General features: G+C 46.6%; 1 protein-coding gene across 1 annotated transcript in view; it reads right to left on the minus strand.

Moving 5' to 3' along the window:
* The window catches only part of PHF12 (PHD finger protein 12), a 32,036-nt gene extending 12,355 nt beyond the window's left edge, over nucleotides 1–19,681 (minus strand). Inside the window, exons 1-7 of the mRNA XM_027660359.1 lie at nucleotides 19,524–19,681; nucleotides 19,058–19,239; nucleotides 4,919–4,991; nucleotides 2,972–3,359; nucleotides 2,305–2,425; nucleotides 1,181–1,313; nucleotides 316–480 (exon numbers count right to left, since the gene is read on the minus strand). Of these exons, the coding sequence (XP_027516160.1) occupies nucleotides 316–480; nucleotides 1,181–1,313; nucleotides 2,305–2,425; nucleotides 2,972–3,359; nucleotides 4,919–4,991; nucleotides 19,058–19,239; nucleotides 19,524–19,589 (1,128 nt within the window). The 5' untranslated portion in view covers nucleotides 19,590–19,681. The remainder of the gene's footprint in view (nucleotides 1–315; nucleotides 481–1,180; nucleotides 1,314–2,304; nucleotides 2,426–2,971; nucleotides 3,360–4,918; nucleotides 4,992–19,057; nucleotides 19,240–19,523) is intronic.
* Nucleotides 19,682–20,010: the final 329 nt, after the last annotated feature.

Genomic DNA, 20,010 nt, shown 5'->3' on the forward strand with positions numbered 1-20,010 from the left:
CCAAACATAGCAGCCCAAATCTCACTGTAGGGCCACCTTTGGGAGGTTTAGTGTTGTACCTTCTATGGTTGTGCTAGATTTAAAGGCTTACTTGTAGTAGTTGAGCCTTACTGTTGAAGGAAAAAGAGCTTCTTAAATCCTACAGGTAGTGAAAAATAACTGCTGACTCCCAGACCTCTCAAAAACACATTCATTCGGACCCCACCCTCTTCCTCCTTCCCCAAGGGGTTATCCCTAAGGGGTGTGCTGGTTTCCCTTTCCAAACCAGAACATATACACAGGGATTTTCACCAAGAACTACTAGTTTACACGTACCTTCAAACCTTTTCTCTTCACTGACTGAAGAACTCTGCGATTCGGAGGATGTTTCTTATGGATTCGGTTTAAGAAATCCACTTTGACAACGTGCTGAGATATGGTGTCCTGGAACCGGTCAAATACTCGGCACCGATTACTCAGGGTCAAGTTCTTCTGGTTCAGCTGGGTGATCAGATAATGCCACAGGAGTTAGGGATCTGCAGGTCACTCTAATGTACCCTAAGACTTTCATAACGCCTCGTAGCACTGGCAGTACAGCATCAGCTCAGCTTTAGACTATTTGTTTCCTGCAGCACTAACCATTTCTGTTAAAGGGCACATTGCTGGAGATGAATACAAAAGCATTTAGAGGCCGGCTAAGCAGCATCAATGCTCTCAAGAAGCAGTTTGTCTGGGCACAAGCCCTTTTTTTCAGCCCCCTGTTTCCTGAGTATTTAAGTCTCAAGTACACTGCTTTTCCACAAATGAAAACGCCCTCTTGGAATGAAAGTTTTTTTGGGTTAAGCATGCAAAGAATTACTTCCCCTATTTGTAGCACTGTGCTGCTTTGTATCCCAGTTCTGGAAGCTCATCTAGATCTTAAGGAGTCCAGTCAAAAACTAAACAAGCTGTCAGTGAGCCACAATCTGAGCTGTGAGCTTCAGTTACAGGAAGGAGTTCCCCCATCTTTATATCTTATTGCAGAGAGCAGCATCATATTCCTTTGGAGAGCGCGTTGCTTGCAGCAGGAGCTTTACAAGCGTTACAGGGAGCAATAAGAGCTCAGAAGCTGTTTTACATTTGTTGTACTTTGTCCTTTAATGGACCTGCCAGGTTCCACTCCAGCATCCGGTTACCATACTGCAATCATAGTCCTGCTTACCACCACGTGTTCTATGTGATTTGGGCACATCCATCTACCCAGAGGCATGGCAGTAAGCGGTGGCTCCAGACAATCCATGTGGAACAGGAGTGGGCAATAATCACACTGGATTAGAGGTGCCACTCTGCAACTCCTGCAAAGAGAGAGACAAATCTTATTCTCTATATAGAATATAGGGTATAAGCAGAACATTCAGGCAAGCTTGGCTAACCACTTCAGCTTATCTCTCCCCACCGATTTCCCTACACTGCTGCTTGCATCAAAAATTAGGATTCTGATTTGTAACTTGATCCATGTGGACCTTCTGCAAGACCAACTCAAGGCAAAAGCATTCATTTAGAGCAAAACAGCAAAATTCAGAGAACAAAAGGAATCTCAGATTTAGGTTATTACAAGTTTCCTCAGAGGAATCACATGTGAAGTTGGGACATGCACTTCAAGAAGACGTTCTCCGAACAAGTCTCAAACTCCAGAAAACGACTACACCTGAATCCTCAGGCTTTAAATAAGTCTTTGCTCTATGACAAAGTTCTCAGTTGGTTCTCCACAAAAGCCCACCTGAGTCTCCATCCCACTTTGAGAAACTCACTCTGAGTTCCTGAAATAAAGGTTTCATTTTCACTGACATTTTGAATCGGGATTGATGTGTGCATTTTTTTATGCAGCTATAAAAACCATCAGTATTTTGTACTGGTTTTCAGATTTACAATTTCAGCACAATATTCCTATTTGCCTTGGGCTTATAAATCTCTCAGTAGATTTCTATTTCCTAAAGGTCACCTCCTCATATACTTCCTTCATGAACCATAAACAAACATCTCCATTTACTAAACCACCATCATTTTAGAATTTTTTCTTAATAGAAAAATACTGAAGACAAGATGGTTCAATCTTGTCAGTCTTCAGGCTACATCTTAAAACATGCAGTGCTGCAGAAGCCACACACCTACACGTGACATGGTTAAACACCTGTTATTTAGCAAAGATGTTTATTCCCTCATTTGTTTAGAGGATGGTAAGCAAGTAATGAAGGAGAATGGAGGTCATCAACTTTTTTCAGCAAGAACTTTGCTCTTGTGAAGGCTGTAGCTACAACAAACAGCTTCCCTGGAAGAGTCAAGTACCTGTTGCATGTGAAGCAGACTTTCACCGGCAAGGGAACCAAACCATTGTGGTCTAACTCGTGTTGTGCTTTCTTGACATTCTTTCCTGTGGTTTCTTCCTTTCTCCTCCTCTTACTAGTACCTGAAAGTAAATTTTAAAAGGCTTTGGGTTATCCACATAGCAGAGATTTAATTTCTGGTAGATACATATAATAATCTTGGGCAGAGGCAAACAGAAATATTGCTGCCTAAGGAGCCTTTATCAACCACTAAACCTAGCCTTAAGTGACAGTCTTTAAAGATAGGTATATTTTAACGTAATCATTTCAGTGACATCCTATATACTTAGTTACCACTTTGCCACTGTATTATTGCATCACAAATCAAGTATTTTGACAACTGGATTTTTTTTTTCAGATTGATGACCTAGACCAAGGTGACAACAAGAAGCACCTATCACAAGTGCTGATGGATGGTGTGTAGTAGCAGTGTCCCCACAACTCACATCTGAAGGGCACCTGCTGTTGGACAGATGCAGGAGAGCCAGGGGTAATTCTGTGCACTCTGCTTTAACCAGCGAGCATCTCTGGAGCCACAGCTACCATGGGACCGAGAGGGAAATGAGGCTAGATGGCAGCAGGACACAACTGCAGACATCTTCACCAACACTAGACAAGCCACTGCTCACCTGGAAGTGCTGTGGTGCAGGTCAGTTCATTCGGCAACTGGAACTGCGTTGGGTTCCTTTCCATGGCAGCAGCAATAAGAAGCTCAAAGGGTCGCTTCAGCTGGGGCTGCCCACAGTCCATTTCTGCAATGGCAGAGTCATCATCCACGTCAATTATGTCCTCATCGACATCATTCTGTTCTGAGTTGGGGGTCTCGGTGCTGGCATTGGATGTGGGAGTGCCAGGCCGGCTTGCTCTCCTTTCCAAGATCCTGGCATGCGCATTAGCCCTGATGCTGCTGCTAGACCTGTCCAACAGGTCTGCGTCACTGGTGGGGGAGGTGGTCCTTTTCCCAGATTTGTCCACCAATCCATTTACCTGCCCCAGCTCTTTCTTCTGTTCTCGCTTCTGCACGACATGAATAGGCAGGCTTATCATGGAGGCCACAAACAAAGCACATCAACCTTGACAAATACGTGATTGAAGACAAACAGCATCTGAAAATGCTCGAGCCACTCACTACAACTGAAGTCATTCAAGCCTTGACCTAGCAAGAACAGTTTGATTGCAGCTAAGGTACAGGTGACAGAACAGCTGAAGAGAACCAAGCATGGGGAAGAGTGTTAGCATGGGATAGCCATGTTGAGTCCAGATCAGGACAACATTTCACAGCATCTAGTCCTGAATGCTTGATAAATCAGACAACTGTTTAATTTGCTACCAACACTGAGAAACTCCACAGCAGACTGTTCATTGTTGGTGCAGTCTATTAACTCTGGCACTGCATCCAAACCCATTATGGACCGAGAGGGTCAGCTTGAGAATACAAGCACAATATACAAACAACATTCTGCTATCTCCTGACGACAGGAATCTTGAACAAGGTGGGCAGGGAGAGCTGCAGCAGAGGAAAACTACACATTGCCATTGCCATGAGATCCATTTTGCAACAGGAGGGGAAGCTGCATGGCCCCGGATGGGCAACTGTGCACTGCTCCAGTGCCTGACAGCATCACCCATGTGGAGGAACCAATCTACTCCATCGCTAACACAGTCTGCAAAAGGAGCAAAGTGTTGTCAGGCAATTTTTAATACAGAAAAGTTCGGGATTTTTTTCTTTTACCAATTTTTTTTTTATTTTATTATTTGTTTTTTTATTTGTGACCTTCATTTTTACTGCTGGCAGATGACTGAACAGTACCCTGGAAACATAACAAGGCAATCGCTTCAGGAACAAAAGGCTGAGCACAGAGTTTTCTTCCAATCTGTTTTGGGTGTCACTTCAAGGGAACAACAGTTGCTAGAGAGCTTGGTGCAGTTTCTAAACCCTCTGCTATGCAGCCTTACGTGGTCACAGCAATAAGATGTTTACATTGTACAAGACAGCTTCCTGGAGAAGGAGTATCAAGGCAAAAAAAAAAGACAAGCCACAATCTTGCCCAATCATCTACTCCCCATCCTGTTCAACAGCCCAGGAAATCATAACTCACTGTGATTTCACCCTCTGCTGATGTGCAACTGCTGTGAAGTCACATTTCTAAAAGACACACATTAACCAGAATCACAGCCCTGATGCCAAAGCTGCATTAACGTGATTCTTGGTCTGCCTTTAGACAGTTCACCTCCTCGAGCAGGGGAGCCATTCTGATTTCCTTTGCACCTCCCTCCTTTCCAGAAATGGGGGGAAGGAAAACAGTTTAAAAGGCACAGCTTGGCAAGAATGTATCAGGCACTTCGGTTTTAGCTCCTAGTAGCAAGGTAAAAAATATCACGAGGGTCTCATCAAGACCCCTTAGTTTTCTTTGAGCCTGTTCCTAACAAAGCCCTTTACATCTGCAAGCACAAAGAGCAACTCTGGCAGTGTATGTACACATTGAGGGGAGGAGAGGCAGGTATGAACCAGAGGATTCAGGTTTCAAATGGACAGTCAGAAGGGCAGGGATCATGTCTGTCAGGAGAGGCTTTACCTTGCGGCGCACGGTGCAGCGGTGGCACATCCACTCCCCCGGCGGCAGCATTTCCTCGCTGAGTGGAGGGTTGCTACAAGAGAAGCACAAAGCAAGGCTTTACTGTTATTTACTGTTATTTCTGGAACTCTTCTCACGTACACACAGCCCCAGTCAGGACAGCTCTGCAGGTTCCGCTCCCAGGCACTTCCTTTTATTTATGGTGAAGCTCCCTGGATTTGCTCGCCCATACATCCACTTAGCCAGACACCTCCAAGAAGCCATTCTTCCATGACACCCATTTCAGCTCCACGGTTTCAGAACACTCTTAGAATTGAACAGCAAAGATAAATGGAAGATTCACCGGTGTTCAACACACATACCTCCCCCCGCAACACCACGCATCCTTAAATAACTTGATTACTCCATGTAAGACTGCACAGATTCCTGTGCAGCAAGCACAGTCATAAATCCAGGCATTTCCATCCCTTGGATTTGCAGTGAGTCCAACTGAACAAGCTGCCATGAAGCCTGCCCACTGATTCCGATGCACTCCATCCCTGGGCACACTCAGTTAATGGTGGAAACCACTTGCTATCTTAAGACAACCCAAATAGTCTTAAAAGTGTCACCATATACAGCCTGCCTTGGCTACGAAGCACAGGATACATCCTACTCATACGGATCTGCACTTACTATAAAAGCTGTATCACAGTGAAATGACATTCTCTTTTCGATGCTAGAAATAAACCAAAGCAAATTAGACGAAGGAGTAAGGAGGACTATTTTGAGAAACACTTTTCCTCAGTAAAAGGCAGAGCAGCATATGTTAGATGATACACTTTCCTTACAGATCCTACTACTAACTCAAGTACTTTCCAACACCTCTTTATCATTAAGATTTGTTATTTGAACAAAATGCTGACTGTGGCAGGGAAAGTGTACCTGCTGGCAGAAAAACAGCCAGTTACCACGCACTGTGGCTTAAGATAATACTTTTAAAAGTTCTGCCTTCTTTTGCTAGAGGTAGCTGCATAGCAAGTCTGCTCTCTTGTGCTGAACACTCAGATAGATGCACTACTGCAAGATCTGGAAGCTCCATTTCCCACTGACTGGGAAATGGGTTACAAGGGATCCACTGGGACTGACAGGGTCACAGGGGGATCAAGCAGTAGTGCAGCCACACCAGCAAGGGGCTTACAAGACTGGCCCAGGGAGCCACACTGGACAGCCAGACTGTAGTTCAGGAGTCTCTATACAGTTTATTGCACCTACAGACAGGTATCAAACCTGAGTTCAGCTTTCCCAAGTCTCCATCCCCAACAAACCAGAGAGGATGAGTATTTGTCAGCCAGGAAGAGCTGTGCTTTGCGGCAAAGGGAGAGACTGTCTTCCTCGAGAATCTTGCTCCTAGCACAGGGAAATGGCACAGGATCCCAGCCCAGGCTCCCAAGCCTGAACTGTAAAAACAAACACGCTTCCTTTGTTTAAACAGAGTCCCGGCGAGCCTTGCCCCGAGCTCACCAGCCCGCCAGCGACAGCCTCCGCAGGTACTGCAGCCATCCGGGGTCACGCTCGCTCTTGCAACACCACGCCTGGAAGACTGAAGGAAGAACACTGCAAGAACCAAGCTGGTAATAACCTCAGCATTTCTGGTGTCAGGCTCCAGGGAATTCAGTAGAGCCAACACATCTGGCAGCCATTTTGAGGAGGAGTGCAGGGTTTCAGAGGCCTCCGTGTTCCAGGCGCTCCAGAAGCGCAGTGCTCTGCATATATGCACTAACATACCTGCAGCTTATGTTTCTCATTTCCTGGAGGACTTGGATGAACAAGGGATCAGGCTCTAGATGAGAGCACCAAAGCCTCCACTACTGGCTGCTTCACACAGAGCCTCAAATGCTTGGCTGAAGCTGTAACTCCCCCCTGCCCCAAACTAATCTTTTGCTGACAGAAGCAGGGAAGGGGGGTAGAAGGAGGAGAGTAACAAATGATCCCCGCGTGCTTGCTGCAGCATAAATCCATGCTGAGTCCTAAGGTGCATCCTGCAATAGCTCAGGTTTTACTCCTGCTAGAAACCGAGCTCTTAGATCTGCAGCTAGAGCCAAGTACGGATTCATCTGGCCCATTCCCCTCTCCCCTCCCAGCACCCGAGGGGAAGAAAAACCACAGACTTTTGATTCGTTCCTAGCAAATTTTTACCCTCTGAAGCTCCTGACGAGCGTGCCTGAACTGCTGGGAACACGTCTGCCCCATCCCACCGCCTGCGGAGTGCCAGGGATCCACGCGCTGCCAGATGCCTCCGGTTATTTGTTTTAACTGTTACCTCAATCTTACGCGTTTTACAATGAAACAATTAATACCACGGTGAACCTTGAGAGATGCCTGGAAGAGTCAGAACAGGTTTCTTCTCAAATGTGGATGTTATTGTCCCATTTGTTGTGTTTGAACTATCTGTTCCACAACCATGAAATCCTTCGTACGCGGTACTATTAAAGAAGCATTTTAATGAACGCTGCTACCCAAAGGCCTGTGGAAGGAGGGGAAAGATTTGTTTCAGACCAGCAGCAAGGTTTTAGAGCTCAGACAAGCCTCCTGAGGTTTTCTGCTCACTGTCAGGGCCTAGCTGCTATGGCAAGTGTATTAAAAGACTGATTCTGCCTCTCCTGGTTAATGAACTGTTCATCAAGGCAGCTCGCCGTGCTAACAAAGACTGATGAAGGCTGCTCCTGCACTGCTGGCCTCGCAGCAAGCACAGAGCATTGCCTGGGTCTCAGCAGAAAGCCAGGGAAGCGCTAAAGAATGCTGTTTTAATTGACTAGGTATGACCACATTCTTCAACCTTTTACTGTAAGCATAAAAGAAACTGAGTTTTAAATCTGAAAAAGATACTTGATCTTCATAAGCAAGGTAAGAATTAGCACTTTGGCAGGAGCACCACGGCCCTTTTCTATCTTTCATAGGTTCATTAGCATGCACAGCTCCAGTCGCCAGTGTTTGCTGCCAACAGGACCTGGAATTGTACAGCACCAACTTTATCTTCAGTTACAACACATCTCCTTTCAACTACGCACCAGTCAGTTGTGCTTTTCGGTACAATTTCACTAAATCTTCATTTCAGAAAGTTCCCTCTTCTGTCATCACAGGCAATACTGGTGCCCAGGGCTGTTTTATCTGAAAGGTTTGATGTGACCCAAATCAAATCTGCTCAGCAGAACATGTTTCTGGATTTAAGACAAAGACAGCCCTGAAAAACACACGCTGACTCAAAAACACCTGGAAGATCAACTCATACAAAGCCTCTGAAAACAAAAGAAGATGTTTATCACTGCCTAGTCAAAACCAATACAATGACACGGAGTCACTTGCCATAATACCAGTCTCATGGCTTTTTCTAAATAAGTTTAGTATCTTCTGAAATTCATATCAGATGTGTTGTCAAGCATTACTCTGCCATCGTCAGGACGCTATGCAAATCCTCCCTTAAATAAAATTTAAATGCCTATGATGAAATAAAAAAATCTTCAAGAGTATATTAGGAGTTTTTATCAAGCAAACGATAGCATGAAGCCACTTAGCTTTTCAATTTCACACTCTGGAGCTCTCATACATCAGATGCCTGTTGTTAGTCTAAATCCTGTAATTACTCCTCACTTTGCTGACCTCAATAAATAGGTAAACAAATGCTCCAAGGAATGGCACCTTCTCCAATACAAACTGGGCCGCAGCTCTCAAAGGAACCAGTTATAAGCAGACCTGAGGTTATTTACACACAGCATTCCAGGCCATCTTGCGTCAAAGGCACGCTGACACTACGGAAAGCATGCTCTGGACCCACCAGGATACAGCCAGCTACCAGCTGGGATAATGGTGGCAAGAAAACAAACCAGTGTCTGGTGAAGCTTTCTTCAATAACTTCTCTTTCATGTCAGTTTGTTTTCAACAATCGGACTTAAATATTTTTTTCTGTGTGTGTGGGGAAAATAGTGACCCTACGAAAATATGCAGGCAAACACATTTTTCCTTCTCAGAAAAGTTTTCATTAACTTACCAAGACTCAATGACAGGTTGATAATGAAGGATGCTGGTTATGTTTGCCAGTTAAAGGAAGAAGGCTTTCAGCTCTTCTATCGGACTCCTATTTATCCCTATGATGGATAGAGCTACAGCTGTTCTACCAGCTTCATAAAGAACAAGGCTCCCTGGCTTCCTACAGCAGGGCCTCAATGGCAGCTAAAACAAACCAGGAAACCAACCTCGCTGTCAGTGCATTACAAGAGCCCCATTGAGAAACAGGGAAAGTTGCATCATTTACAAATTCAGCTCTTTGGAACATTTCTACTGCGCCCAAGTTACACATTTCTGCTCACAGCTGCTCCAAAACCCGGCTGGAGGAGGACACCTGGAACCCAGCACCACGAACCTCCAACTTATACAGAATAAAACCACACCAAACAAGCCAACAGCTGCAGCTCCCTTTGAGTTCCTCCCCACTGCAACTCCCTTACCTTCCTCCTGTACTCTTCAATCAATGCAGAGCTTACTCTTTTCTGAAGACAAAAGTCAGACTTCAATTACCTCAAACATGGTTAACAGGAACACTGTCAGATCTCTCCTCTCTTCCACTAGTGTCAGGATTATTCCTTAGTGCAAATTATTCAGCGAAGTCTCCAAGTTCTGCTCGTTAACATAGATAAACCATGACACTCAGCTGTACGAGGAACAATCTTCCTGAAGAAGCCAAAGATTTCTCAAGCACCAATGCAGAGGCCAAACTTCAGATAAACCCAGCATAATTTTGGTCTTTACAGACCTCTAAGCGTGACCCGATCACATTAAAAGTAACAGTTTCAGGAACTTTCTGGTCTCAATTAGGCTCACATATTTTATAAGTTATATCTATTTGAAGCCAGCAGTGCAATTCACATTAAACACAGAGCATCAGCCACTATACTTCTACCTGTGGTGCAACAAGTCCTGAGGGAACCAGTGAAAAAAGCTTGACAGCAGCCAGCACAACTTTGTTTACACTGAAGTGAACTTGAGCATGCATATAAAAAGTTCTAAATTAGTAACATCCAGCAAGGAGACCTGGACACCACCAAACAGGTCGGAACATGATTATTTTGGCTGCCACTATGCAAGGAAGGGAACAGAAATGACCGTTTCACAGGTCACCAATTATCCCATCATCTGGAACACTGCATCTGCTTAGCATGCATCTTTCCAACAGCATGGCCAGAGCTGGAAATAAGGGTTCAGCAACAGACAGAGAACAGAAGCCAGGATTAAAACACCATTATATGGGCAGACAGAGAGAAACAAGATGCATGCAAGGAAAAAATAAAGGTACACTAACATAATCTGTCTACATGATGCTACAAGAGTGGAGGAAGACTCAAGCTCTTAAAAGTTTAAGAAGCAGCATCGCTGGCTATTCCAGACACTGAAATTTCATTCACTGTTTGCTTATTTCTGCCTTCCATACCAGCCAATGTTCAACACAGCAAGTTCCAGCCTCTGGCAGCAGTACTACCATGTTCCTAAGAACCAGGTACCATTTCACTAGTGTGTTGTGAATTTTGGGAGTATTCTGTAAATTTCGAAGCCAGTGGACTTATTTACTGGTATCCTTCATCAAATCCCTCCTGCTACTCTCATCCTGGGAAGAGAAAGTACAACCTCATGGAAGCAGGTGTTATCTACCTTACCTCAGCTCCCTTCCTACCTTCACTGGGGGTCCTGCCTCCTCCCTGTGCCCTCATGCGCAGACAATCCTGAGGTTCATGGGGAATCAGAAAAGTTTCCTCCAAAGGCATGAAGAAGAACTTTTTTGCCTCCAACCTGACAAGCAGGAGAGTCCAATAAACTGGATAAGCTGCATGTAAACATGTGATCACCTGATGTAATTAGTTACTTCTATTTATAGAAAGAACCTGACCATTCCCTAGACAACCCGTTAGTTATTACCCTCACTAACAGCTGACAAAAAAATAAAGGAAGTATTGTTTTTTAAGGTATTAAATTTCCACATACATATAAAAACAAATACACATCTAAAAAAAATAAATATTCATTAAAGAAGTGTGTAATACCACCTCTACTGCAGTGAGGGGGTTTTGATTATTATTTTTTAATTAGTTTGATATTTGAGACATATCTGCTTAGGGAACCATCCAGCTTTGTATCTATAAGCAGAAATCATGGAAACCTATAGGAAGAATTGTTGACTTCGAAAAATGTGGGTCAGACACAGAAATTCAGACATTCTGCACATTCTGACTCCTGTTTCTTTCTGAGGCATCACTCATGCCTGTGCTGCAGACAATAGTAACAATAGCCTGAATTCAATGTCCAGGTTCATTATTAAGTGTTCAGATCTTTACAGCACCATCTTCTTAACAGATTAGAAGTCATCTTCTCAAAGCAGGATGACACATAGGGCAGCATCAGGGAAAAGAAAGAAGGCTGAGGAACAACACAGCCCTGTTGAGAATCACTTCATCCAATTTTGTCTTTAAAGAACAATAAATGAAGAGACATCTCTGGTGGGAAAAAAATAATCAAAACACAGGTCTGAGAGGTTTCTGAGAAGTGAACACATTCAGCCCCAGCCATGCTGAATGTGTTCAAAGGAGACAGGGGTGAAAGGACAGAAGCAATAAGGTGGAAAAAAGGAAAGCAGCACATTAGAAGAGGATGAAGGACAGATCCATAAAAGCAAAAGCATGAATTTGTCTTCACACAGGCACAAGTGAAGTGTAATTCTGACATTTACATGTGGACTAGGCTTTCCCAAGAACACTGGGGGAGAGAGAAAAAAGAGCAGAGACAGAAATATCCACCAAAAAAAAAAAAGCCTTAGAGTAGGGTATACATTTTTTTCTGCCTTTTCCAGATCACCTTCATATCTTGCTCCTGTTGCTATTCTAGACAGAGATCACTGGGAAGTTCACATGATGCCGTGCCCAAAGTCAGAGGCTATACAGGCAGGTGTTTCACACCAATCACTAGCGCTTGCCAGAAATTCAGCATGGGGTTTTCAGCTTGCTAAATTGTATCCTCAGGCCACTGCTTTCTGCAGGGTTCAAAGTCGGTAATCTCCAGCTCCATCTAGTTTGCTTCAAGTGACTCGTGCAGAGCACACGTCAGCAGAAATGGGTTAGAGTTGGGTTCAGGCGCTCAATTTCCCCCAGCTGGCCGAGATGCTCTTTGCCTTTTGTGCTCAAGATCTGATACATCAACAGGAACAATGATTTATACACATTTTTTTTTCTTCGTTTTTGGCTCTAGCATTTACTCCATACCCTAAAAAGGTATGTGAGTGCATTACAACCGGTATCTGTCAACCCCTTTATTAAAGGGAAGCTACAACACTATTTTTACTCAGCTTACAGAGTTACTGGATACTGCAGCATTCCTTCGAGGAAGCTGGGCAGACATCTAGCGAGCAGTGGAGTTGGACACAGCATAGATCGATTACTATAAGAAGGAAAAGCCAACTCTGACAATCTGTGTCACAAAAATCACAAGTTTAGCCAGTAACCTGACGTGGCAAGACATTTTTGCCTACACTCACTTGTAACAAAGCCATGTTATATCCCCGCATACATTTGCATTTTCACAAGTCCAAGCTTACTTCCTGACTGGTTTAAAAAAAACAAAAACAAAATGGGTACATCCTTCTCACATGATTTATATTCCAACAGACAGCACTCCCTAAATAATCAGACTGTCACACTTGCTTTTAGGGAGATGCACCTCTTTCCTACTCTGGAAGTAAATGTTCCCTTTCTTCACAGTAGATTCCTGCTATTTGCTACTGACTCAAGTATTAAGGGCTCCAGACCACAGGAAAAACTCGAGAACCTGACACATATCAGTGAATCAGTCTAGCAACAAAAACACTTTAACATCCACTGGTGTGGGTCAATAAACGGAAGAACTGACGTTGGTGTTGAAAAACTATTTCAGCATCAACGCTACGACGAAATCTCGAATTGACTCAGTCTGTCCTACATAAAGACACACAGGAGCCCTGCCCTCCTGCAGGTGCTCCTCACACCACAACAACAGCACCAACAACCCAAAAAGGTCTGTTTTAGGGGGGAAATGCATGTTTAGGCCCAATTCTTGCTATAAATACGCAGTTCTGTCACTGACAGCTGTACAGGGGCACTCCCCACCCGGGATGTCCTTCACACCCGCGGTAAGAGAAGTACAGCCGGATGTCAGGCGTGCCAATCATCTCTGCTTCCCTTTTACTACCCCACCTAAAACAACACTGAGAAATGGAGAAAGAGGGAATAATTACGAGCATTACATGATCTCGTGTAATAAACACAGGAGTCCTCCCATTCCCAACTATCAGATCCGCTGGCGGCTGTACAATCTTAACAACACTGAGCTTGTATGTGATAAAAAGACAGAAGGCGAGCTAAAAGAAGGTGAATATATTTACAAGATAATTCCAAGATCTCCATAACAAACAGTCATTAGCAGATTAGTATTATGAATCTAATCCAATTAAGAATTTCCTTTGCAAATGCCTGGAGGAGCTGGAATTCCTCTGGGAAGACCTTTCCTTGTTGTGAAAGGCTCCCATGAGTCATGCCTGCAGGCTGACATACCAGGAAAGACCAGCTCTGGAGCAGCAGGAACAAAGCAGTGAACCCTACCTCAAGCAAGCTGCTGCATCCTCCTAATCCTGAGGAGCCAACTCAGATGCTGACCCCATAGCAGCACAAAAAAAAAAAAAAGACTTTTCAGTTCCACAAGTCCTGGTCAACATAAAATTGGCACTTTCCCAAGCCAAGGCACAAAACAATGGAGAACTTTCCTTATTCAGTGTTGTACTGTGCCCTTTAAAACAGCTCCAGATCAATGCAGGTGTTTGACATCACACCAGCCCAGGCAGCAGCCATGTCTGAAGGCAAAGCTTAAATGAAGCAGTTAAACATCGCCCTCCTCAACTTTGAATCCTCGACTTTAGAATCCCAGTGCACGGCTTCTACCAATCCACACTGATGTTGGGAATGGCAGCAGGGATCCACGGCTCAGTCTGAATGCCCAACTCCTGCCCACACTGCAAAATCTGCTCACACTCAGTTTAATGCAAGCAACATCCACACGCACAGGTGAGAATGGTGGTTTGCAAACCCCCAAAATCACGAGTTCATCAAATTATTACCGCGAATGGTTTTCTGGTGCCCTCAGCTCAAGTCCATAAGATTTGGGCTGACCTTATCTGCCTTTGCATCAGGAGATTTAGGACAAAATAAGGAGAGTGAAAAATCTCATTGGCACAACTTTGCAGAGCAGAGCTGCCAAGACTGATCATGTTACCACATATGCAGGCGCACGCGTAGTGACCCTCTGTGCAATCGCTTCCTTCTGCCTTAGGATCCTACTCTGGCCCCACTGCTACCAAAATATCAGACCAGATATACATAAAAACAAAAAGTTGGTGGTTTGTTTTTTTTTAAAGCACATACTTAAACCAACATTGTTTTAACAAAGTATCAGTTAAGACAGATACATTTAAATGACTACTGGGAACAGAACAGCTTACTCTGACCTTCAAAAGCAATTCTATAAACACTAAAGTAGGGGTTTGCCAGTCATTTACTGTAAAAAAACCCCCAACCAAGCAGAAAGCCTCATAATAAAAACTTTCTGCACTTAAACTACAAGCTTTTCTGAAGCTGTTACATAATTCGATGTACTGAAAGCTCGCTCCTAGTCACCATTAGGCATGAAGTTCACCTCTCCAGCACCTTCACAGACATCCTGCTACTCCTTGAAGCAAGAGATGTTTCAGATCACTCTAAGATTCACCTGAACCCCCTGAGGCAGCCCAAGATGACCATTAAGAGAAGGATTAGCTGAGACAATAGACAAGCCATTGTTTTGCTCCCCTCACACAGAACAAATATTCATGTGAAAAACCAAAGCCAGACCAAATGCCAAAGATAAAGTAGAATATGAACAAGGTGGGGAAAGAGTTATCAGATGTCCTACCAGCCAAACACAACTTTTTTCCATTCTTTGTTAGAACCACTAAAACAATGTGACTCATAGAAAATATGCATAACTCCAGTTTAGCTTCCTCTGCTGCTCTTTGCAGCTCTGTTACTCCTGTTCTTCGACACCAGCACTTCGGTGAAGACTGCCAAATCAGAGGGGAAATGAGCCAAACACTGGAAACATAAACACGAGGAGGTGTTGCAGAAGGTTTGATGGAGGTTGCAGGCCCTGGTACGGACGCGGCCTCTCCCAGTGCAGCCGTGGGGTGAACCCGGCAGCTACAAGGAACCTTTTTGCTGGGCAGTGCCACAAAATTGGTACTGTCTGTTTACATAACTGGTCAGCTTTAGGCGACTGAGGTCACTCTGCCAAGCCAGCAGAGCTGCACAGCCAGCGGCGTTGAGATTTACAAGAGGGACTTGAACCGCAGCATTCAGAGAGGTTGGCGCTTTTGGGCTCCTCCAACCAGAAACCCGGGCAGGGAGACTTTCAAAAAAATAAAAAGAAAGAAAAGAAAAAAAAAAAAAAAACCAAACACAAAACTGTTCTGTGTTGGTTCTCCCTCCTGTTGTCACTCCCCTCCCCCAACTTGTTAACTAAACTTTTCCTCTCCCGGGGATCTTTCTAATCCTTCAGTGAAGCCGTAATGAATTTGCAACATCAGTCACTTTGCAAACCCGCTTCAACGTGAATCAAGTTTACTACAAGCTCAAGAAAACACAGGGAATTCTAACAATCACATAGCCAGGAGGAGGATATAAATGGGAAAGAATAGAAGTACTACTGGAAAATTCGTTTTCAATCATGTAAAGAAGGAGCGTGCACCATCCCCAGGGGCCTGGGCTAAGGCAGAACATCAGGATGGAAATACACACTAAGCCATTACCCAAAGCAGCAGATTATGGGCAAACAGCAGAACCAAAAATCGACCCCAGAGCCAAAGATGCCACGTTCTGTTTCCAACAACTATTAGGAACCCAAAAAACCTCTCTCTGTAAATTCAAACCTGAAGAGAGTCATCTGACTATGATAATAATCCAAGTATGTTGAAACTAAGTATCTGGAAGGGATTTTACACTTTCCCGTATCCCTCCCACCAGGTCAGTTTATCTGCAGCCAGGGTGGGAACCCTCCCGACCCATGGACTCTCACAGTACCTAAAGCAGCTTTATCCTGAACTACAGATTACAAAACAGAGTTGTGGGAAGAGCTGACACCCCAACAGATGAATTGGGAAGTCACTTCCACCTACATTAATTCAGGAGAGCAGTCCTTCCACAGTGTATCAACAAAACTTGTTATTTACCATCAGAGCTGTCTAATACTACCAGATTCGGAAAGTTTTGGGAGTTTTGGCCAAGTGCCTTCTGTTTTCCACAGAAGACAACAGGTTTAGGTACTAAACCTGTTAAGGCAAACTGCTGAAGTCTGAGAGCCACACACTTACCTAATAAAGTCAACTTACTTGCTACAGGTTTAAACGACATGACACAGAAGAACCTTCTCTATGCAGGAAGGAGCAAAACTACCTCCTGGGCCACTGAGCTGGGCCAATCACACCCCTGTTACCCCTTTTCTTTTATAATATGGCCTCTCCTATACAGCTTTAATCAACTTATTACCAATCCTAGGCCAATTAAGAGCTGCTCTTTTGTTTTCTTTTATGCTATACTGATAATAAATGCAACCTGGCACTAAAGCTTACAATAAACATTTAAAGAACAGGTAAGCTGTCAACACAAATCAGTTAGTGTGCTCCAGCACTGCTATTCAAATGACTTAAAATGAAGCCTTGCATTACAGCTGCTATTCTTTAACTAAAAAAAGGAGGCAGAAAGGAAATGGCAAGTGTTGCCTTTATGCCCAAGTTTATATCCAGAACGGAAGTTTACTTTAAGCAAGATGTAGGAGGTAAAGAGAAGAAAACACAAAAACAAAACCAGAGCATCCCTTTGAGACCACCTGGGTCACATGAAGGCCATGGCTGAGGGTTGGACAGAGGTCCAGAGGGAAGGAGGTAGAACCAAGCTCAAGCTGGAGGCCTTCAAGTGAAGCCTTTCCACACTGTGCCACCTCGCACAGCAGGGTCTGGGCTACTGTCGAAAGGACTGCCTGAGACAACCCCCAGGAAAGGCAATGAACAGAATTGCCTCTTTCATTTCTGTTCTGAACAGTGATTAGGTAGCCAAAGATATATTTTTTTAAATAATTACAACATAACTAACTTGGGTACAGCCAAAGCTTTACAGGTATCCGATTTACATGATTGTTTCCCACTCGCTAACTACACAAAACTCACCAAATTAAGCCATGAAATTCAGCCATGCACAAAGTGGTCTCACCTATGGTCAGGTTTAATCAGGACTCAGAGTCACTCTACAGCCTTAGTCACAGCTCTTCCACTTCCAAAGTGAAGTTTTAGCCATTGCTCCAGCCTCACTAAGAGAAGGCTTGGGATGTGTCAACCGTGCCCGGCAGAAGAATAAAACCACCCTTAAATTAAAGCTCATCAAAAACACTGGGCAAAAAACAATGATAATTAGTATCCTCCTAGTAAATATTAGAGGACCTGCACTACCACCAGTAGCACTTCCTCAGGGTAGGAGGGATGATGTCATGGCTGCACACTACAGCATTGTCGGGCTACGCGCTGCTAACGGGACACTCCCTACACAACTGTGACCACACACTCAGCTCCCCTGGTATCAGCAACCAGTTCAAATAAGTGTTCACAGACCTGCAATTAGCACAGAAACGCAGAATAACCATCGAGCAAATCGAAATCAGAAAGAAAGAAAAACCCAACAGAAAAATAATAAAAAAAAAAAAAAAAAGCAGAGGAGACAGCTGTAACAGGGTGGCAAACAAAGCTCCAAAGCATGAAAGAGAGAAAGGAATGTGGTTAAAAAATCTCCCCTAAGGAAGAATACTCTGTACGCCCGAGCTCCAGCTGTTTGACTTGCCCTGCTCCCTCCTCCACTCCATTATCCACTCTGGCTGCGCTAATTTAACACAAACTGCCCGCCTGTGTCAACTGTTGAAAAGGGGGGGATTTCGGCAAAGAGGTCTCGGATGTGCCCAGGCTCCGGGTGAAGGGAGGGAGAAACTTTGGGGCGGAAAGTTGAGGCTGCTTTTGGCGGGTCGCTTTGTGCCAAGAGCTCGGGAAGCTGCGAGGGAAAGGCAGCAAGAGACATTCCCGTTGCAGCCTCCACCGCCTCGAGCTCTGCCACCGCCTCCACATGCGCCTCGGCTCCCACCCCGGCACCCGGATTTGCATGCAGAAAGCTCTGCCTTCATCAACAAAGCCACACAACTCCCAGCAAGAGCACCCGACAGCCCCCCCAGCTCACGGCGGACACCCCCATGGATGAGACAGGCAGGTCGGAAGAGTCAGGAGGGACGGGAAAAAAAGGAGGGAAAGGAATAAACCCGGCCAGTGCTAAAGTCTGGAGGCCTGGATTTCCACAAGGAAGGTATTTTTCACGTTCGAGATACTGTGGGGAGCGCTGCGAGGGCTTGGGAGTCATATATGCAGCCAAAATGGCGCTGAGAATAAAAATATAATTTAAAGGAAGGTCGCCATATTGTAAACAGTGAGGCAGGGAGACACAGAGACAGCAACCTCCATTATTCCCAGCAGCTGCAGCAGCACGGAAGCGCTGGGAACGTCAGGCCTGGTGCAGAGACGCCACCACCGCCTCTCCCTCTCCAGCCAGGGCCCTCCGGAGGGTCCCCCCCAGGCCAGGCACCCCTGGAAAGGGGTGAAGAAGGGAAGTTACCCGCTGGCGGGGGGCGGAAGGCCAGGCAGGGGCAGCACCAAGGCAGCCAGGCCGCGCAGGCAAAGGCCTCGCTCCTCCTCCAGGCCTCTGCCCGCTGCTCAGCACAAAAAGAAAGGAGAGGGACGGATCCCCCCCAGCCCCATAGAAAGCAGTGAGGGAGGGGGAGGTTTCACCTCGGCCGCTGGGGATTAGCCTGGGGGGGAGGATGGACCCAAGTGGGGTTTGTGCCTCCTTTTTTGTTCCTGCCTGCTCCGCCCGGCCCCGCGTCCCCCCCTCCCCGAGACCTAACGGGAAGCGGGAGCGGCTGGGAGGGAAGGTGCTCCGGGTAGACCCGGAGGGAGACAGCGCCGAGCCTTACCAGCACTGGAGGTGGAAAGCGGCAGGGCAGTGATCGCAGCACAGCAGATCCCCTCCTTCCTTGCAGCTATCGCAGCTATCGTGGTTAGTGGCCCTGCCACTTCGCCTGGGCTCCTTCTCGGGCCTCCTGCTCTTCTTCTCCCCATCTTCGCTCTTGGGGGGAGCCAGGAGGGCCTGGATTTGCTGCACATGCACACACAACAGACAGAGCGGGCTCTGAGGGGCTGCACGGACCCCGGCCCAGCGCCCTCCTCCCCGTGCCCAGCGCGGAGACAGCAGTCCCGGGCCCGCCGGGGAACACACAGAGCCCCGGCCGAGCCTGCCCCGTGTCCGGCAGGGCCTCTCCGGGGGCCGCCTCCGTCCCTCCGCACTTCCTTGTAAGGCCACGGGGGCGCCGGGGGGGGTCCCTCGCCATCTTGCAGCCCCGCGGCCTCCCCGGCCCAGCCCCGCCGCGCCGCGGGCCTCACCTCCATGAGCCCCCCAGAGGTGTCCAGGTCGTAGACGATCGTCTTGGTCTCCATCTTCTCCCACATTCATCCAGCCCGGGAGCGGCCCCGAGAGCCCCCCCCGGGCGAGAGGGAGCGAGGCGGGGGACGCGCGGCGGCCCCTCAGCGGCGGCTCCGCGACGAGGCGGCGGCGTTGTGGGGATGGTGGGGAGGGGGGGAGGGGACGCGGCGCGGCGGGGGCGGGCGGGCGGCGGGGCCTTATCCCACGGGCCGCTGCGGCTTGCGCGCCGTCCTCCTCCTCCTCCAGCCGTGTCCGGGGGCGGCCGCGGGGGGCCCGGCGCCCGCTGCCATGGCCGCGTAGCGGGTATGGGTGTGCGTGTGAGAGGGGGGGGGAGGGGGGGAGGGAGGGGGCGGCGGCCCCGCGCCCGCCGCGGCCGCTCTGGCTCCGCGCACGCCCCGCGCTCAGAGCGGCGGCGCCGACGCTCCGGGCCCCGCGCGCACGCGCACC

This window comes from Corapipo altera, unplaced genomic scaffold, assembly GCF_003945725.1.
Source record: "Corapipo altera isolate COAL_440 unplaced genomic scaffold, ASM394572v1 271, whole genome shotgun sequence".
NCBI lineage: Eukaryota > Metazoa > Chordata > Aves > Passeriformes > Pipridae > Corapipo > Corapipo altera.